General features: G+C 37.2%; 1 protein-coding gene across 1 annotated transcript in view; it reads right to left on the bottom strand.

The window, feature by feature from the left end:
- Positions 1-3,714, bottom strand: part of tgm8 (transglutaminase 8) — a gene marked incomplete at its 5' end in the record, with an annotated part of 12,026 nt that extends 8,312 nt beyond the window's left edge. Inside the window, 6 exon segments of the mRNA XM_014023966.1 lie at positions 1,064-1,190; positions 1,311-1,426; positions 2,401-2,510; positions 2,727-2,862; positions 3,256-3,433; positions 3,586-3,714. Of these exon segments, the coding sequence (XP_013879420.1) occupies positions 1,064-1,190; positions 1,311-1,426; positions 2,401-2,510; positions 2,727-2,862; positions 3,256-3,433; positions 3,586-3,714 (796 nt within the window).
- Between the last annotated feature and the right edge of the window lie 504 nt (positions 3,715-4,218).

Raw genomic sequence — 4,218 nt, forward strand, 5'->3', positions numbered from 1 at the left:
ATAATATATTGATGGATGACAGTAATGTTTTCTAGTAATAATTCTTACGGCTCTTTTGTGTAAATTGAAAATAGGATTTGTGATTGTTTTACATGCTTTACCCCAGACTTCAGTACAGTAAATCAAGTGTGGAACAATTATTGTACTATACAATATAAATAGTGCTTTATCATTGAATAAGTCCTTTACTTTGTACAGTACTGCAATAGATTTAGCTATTTTTGTTGTGATTTATATGAGGTTTTCATGTCAGCTTTTCATCAATGATAATGCCCAAAAACTTCACTTCAATGACTCTACAAATCTCAACACCATCAACTCTAAATGGAACATCAGTAGTTTTCTTTATATTACTGAATATCATGTAATTAGTTTTTATCAAAATTTAATGTCAATTTATTAAGTTTAAACCAGGTTTGTATTTTAACAAATTCTGTCTGCATCATTTCCAACATCTGTTCTATATCAATTCAATTCAAATTCAAATTCAAAATACTTTATAATTCCCAGAGGGAAATTAGGTATCTTTACCCAAAAAAAACGTAGCGTCATCAGCAAAACACAACACTTTTAAACAACCCTGATACATTTAGCAAATCATTTACATACAAAATAAACAACTTTGGTTTCACAGATATTTAGATAAAATCTGGTGTGGAGGTAGTTGTCAAGTCAAGCCAGCTTTATTTATATAGGGCATTCAAAACAACTGCCAAAGAGCTTCACATATTACAACTAATAAAAAGACAAAACAGGATACAAAGATAGATCTGGGTGTCATCTGCGTAGGAATGAAAAAGGATGTCAAATTTTCGAAAAATGGAGCCTAAGGTGCACTTTTCTATGGAAAACTAAATGGGACTGAGAATGGATCCCTGGGGAACTCCACATGTGAGTGGGGCTGAGGTAGAAACAGAATTTCCAAGGCTCTCAGAAGAACTGCTGTTAACCTGTCTGGCTGAGAGTTTTCCACAACATCGAGCACAAACAGAACACACCGAAGCAGCTGAAGTAGTAAAAACTAAAAGGAGCTTGATGGTGAGAGACGGGAGCGTGAACCAACCTTCTCTGTACTTGTAGGCATCAGTGAGGTCCATCCTCTTGTTAGAAACGACAGACTTGGTGGAGATGTTCTGGCCAACTGTCTTGGTGTCCATGAAAATTTTCTCTTTGGTGCCGTCACTTTTTACCTGACCGAACAAATGACAACTAGAAACTCAAAAGGTGGATTAAAAACATGAAGTGCCTCTTTTTATTTTAAAGATAAAGGCCTTGGTCATTCTGATGAGGTCATAGCTCCGCCCACTAACCAGCCAGTGAACGCAGTCGGCGTTGACCTCGGCAAAGACAAATGGCACATCGTATTTGAGGTAAGTATCTCCGTTGTGGATGGCTGAAACTGGAGCTGGACCACAGCAGAACATACCTGCAGACAAAACAAACCAGAACTCTCAGTTTTTCAGTTCATTCTTAATGAACTTCAAACAAAAATATGACTTTGAAGGAGACATATGTTGCTTTAAAATCCTACTTTAAATTCCTTCTTTGCTGAGCTCATGGACAAAGACCCAAACAGTATTTTGTGTATTTTATTGCAGGCGCCGGGGTGGGACGACTCCACAATTTTGTTGCACTCTTGTACGAAGTGTGTGTAATTGACAATAAAGATTATCTTAACTTACCATGAGCCCCACTTTCACCCTTTTTCTGAACGGTCTCAGATCAACTCATTTTGAGGCTGTCTCTTTAAATCCAAATGAGGCACTTGACACCATAACAGGAAATACATACAGCCGTGGAATAAACTAAGAGACCACTTTAAAATAACCGGTTTCTATGATTTTACTCTTTCTAGGTATTTTTGAATGAAATGTCTGAAATATAACCATAAAACAAAATTTTGAAGCACATTTTTGAGCAGTAGCAATTAAAAAAAACTGATTTTGAGGAAAAGGACCTTAAAATTTAGAGATTTTCCATGTGAGCTAGAAATGTTTTGATTCTTTTCAGCTGGGAAATCTCAATATTCAAATATAATTTGAGGTTTCCTCTTTATAAGGACATCAAAATTCCTCATTAAAATTACATAAAATTAGGATTCAGACCAAATATTTATGTATAATCATTTCGAACAAGACAAATCAAATCATATAAATGGATTTACTTATGATATCAGAATGATTCAGGTATCAGAATTTAGCATTTAAAGCCAGGAATCTGAAAATGTGATTAGGTTATTTTGACCAAATTTGACTTAATCCTCATTTCCATAAGATGGGTCATAAATATTGAACAGAAAACAAGTTCATATTTATTTAGAAACAACCATGCTAATGTTTTAACTCAGGAAGTAGTGATGTAATGTAAACAACAACAACGATGGGACAGGTCTGTTGGTACCTTCACTTTTCTCCTGTGGAGTTGGATCCAGAACCTGCCAACCATCATATTTGTCATTTTTTGACAGGTCTGGTCTCTTCATCCAGCCCTCGACCCAGACGTGGAAGTTCCTTAAAACAACATTCAGACTACAAGTGTGAGAAGATGGAGATTTATATCTATAAGTCTGTAACTCTGGTAATAATGTGACACATCAGTAAGTCAAACAGAAGCAGAATGAAAACAGATCAACCCTCTGAGAAAACAAATAAAGAAATAAAACATGCATTAAGTTCTATCGTTCCTCAGTTTGTTCATCTTTAAAGTAAAACATCAGAGCTTCTCACCAGACACTGTCATTGGATTTTTTCTCTCGAACACCATAATCTGCATAGTAGGTGTCCACGATCAGGTTCTTGTTGGTGTCGTGAGCAGATTGGAAGTTGGTAACAACACGGCAGGGGATTCCCAGCAGGCGCATCACTACAAATCAAACACAAAGAGATAAAACTCTGTGTGACCAAAGATGTGACGAGATGAAAGGAAGAGGGGAGGTCTCTGGGGTTCAGGGTGGATGTTGGAAAAGCTTTGACCGACCTAGATTTTATTAAACATAAGGATTAAAGGAGCCCAAAGGAAAGGAAGGTCGTGACGATTCAGTTCGTCAGAGCAGTGAGTTGCTTTTATAGTGTAGGGCGTCGCTAGGAATACTTTGTTTTCTTTCTATATTTTAAAATTCCACTAAAAAGAAAACTAAAGCCTTATGTCTAAAACAACAAAACTAAAATCGTTGATCTCAATGTGTTTACTCAATAACCATCTCAACCCAGATCCACTCAGAAACTGCTGCTAAAGGTCTAAAGGATCTGAAGCTACCTGAACACATGACGCCAGCAAACACCCAGCACTGTCCGAATTTAACCGGCCTGTAGGAAGACTTGTGCCACTTTTTAAGAATGGCGTAGCTGCCGCTCCATTGAGTGGGTGGTACGCCGCTGCTGAAGTCACTGGTCCAATTCCCCTGGAGGACGCCGCCTTTGTTACAACAGTTAATCTGGAACGAAAGAAGAGTTTTTACTTTGTTATCTTCCAACATATATGTGAGAATGAAAATATAAAAGCAGATCCAAGAGTGATTGCACTAAACATCATGGATCACAACACTGTAGAGTCAAAGGTCAAAAATGTTAAAAAGTGAAGGAATACCATGGAGCTGACCACACGACTGATGTAGATGGGGTTACAGCGAGCTGAGACATCATCAGCTGGGTCACGCAGATGTTTGACGTTCAGGTCGAGTACCTTCAAACAAATTTCCACCATGTCTTCTTCAAACTGGACAGGAAGAAAGTGGACATTTTAACATTTTTATTCATAGAAATCAAGGTCCTCTGGACGGGTTCTACTTTAATGAAACGTTTCATCTCTCCTCCAAGAGACCTTCAGTCTGAGGAGTTTCAGGTGAACTCAGCTTTATAAGCTTTGCCTCCACCTGGTGGACAAACAGGTTAGTCACAAAGGTTTCATTAGAACACCGTTCAAAGGACCTACTCATTTTTTTCTGTCCTGTTTTATTTAATTTATTTTTCAAACACAGTAGTGGTGGAGCACTGATTGCTGACGCTGCTTCTCTGCCTTCATGCAGTAGTTGCAAATTGCAGCCATTAGAATAACGTTTGTCAATTTTTTATTTTTTAAAATTTGACATTGTGTGTGTGTTAATACAAAGGAATCTGGCTATGAATGGGTAACTAAATGATGAAAAGTTTGGCCTTTATTGACCAAAGTTTCAAAAATTTAAATGTTTAGTATCTGCAACATGATCATTATTACATGTGT

The sequence above is a fragment of the Austrofundulus limnaeus genome, unplaced genomic scaffold (assembly GCF_001266775.1).
Source record: "Austrofundulus limnaeus strain Quisiro unplaced genomic scaffold, Austrofundulus_limnaeus-1.0 Scaffold399, whole genome shotgun sequence".
NCBI classification, from domain to species: Eukaryota; Metazoa; Chordata; class Actinopteri; order Cyprinodontiformes; family Rivulidae; genus Austrofundulus; species Austrofundulus limnaeus.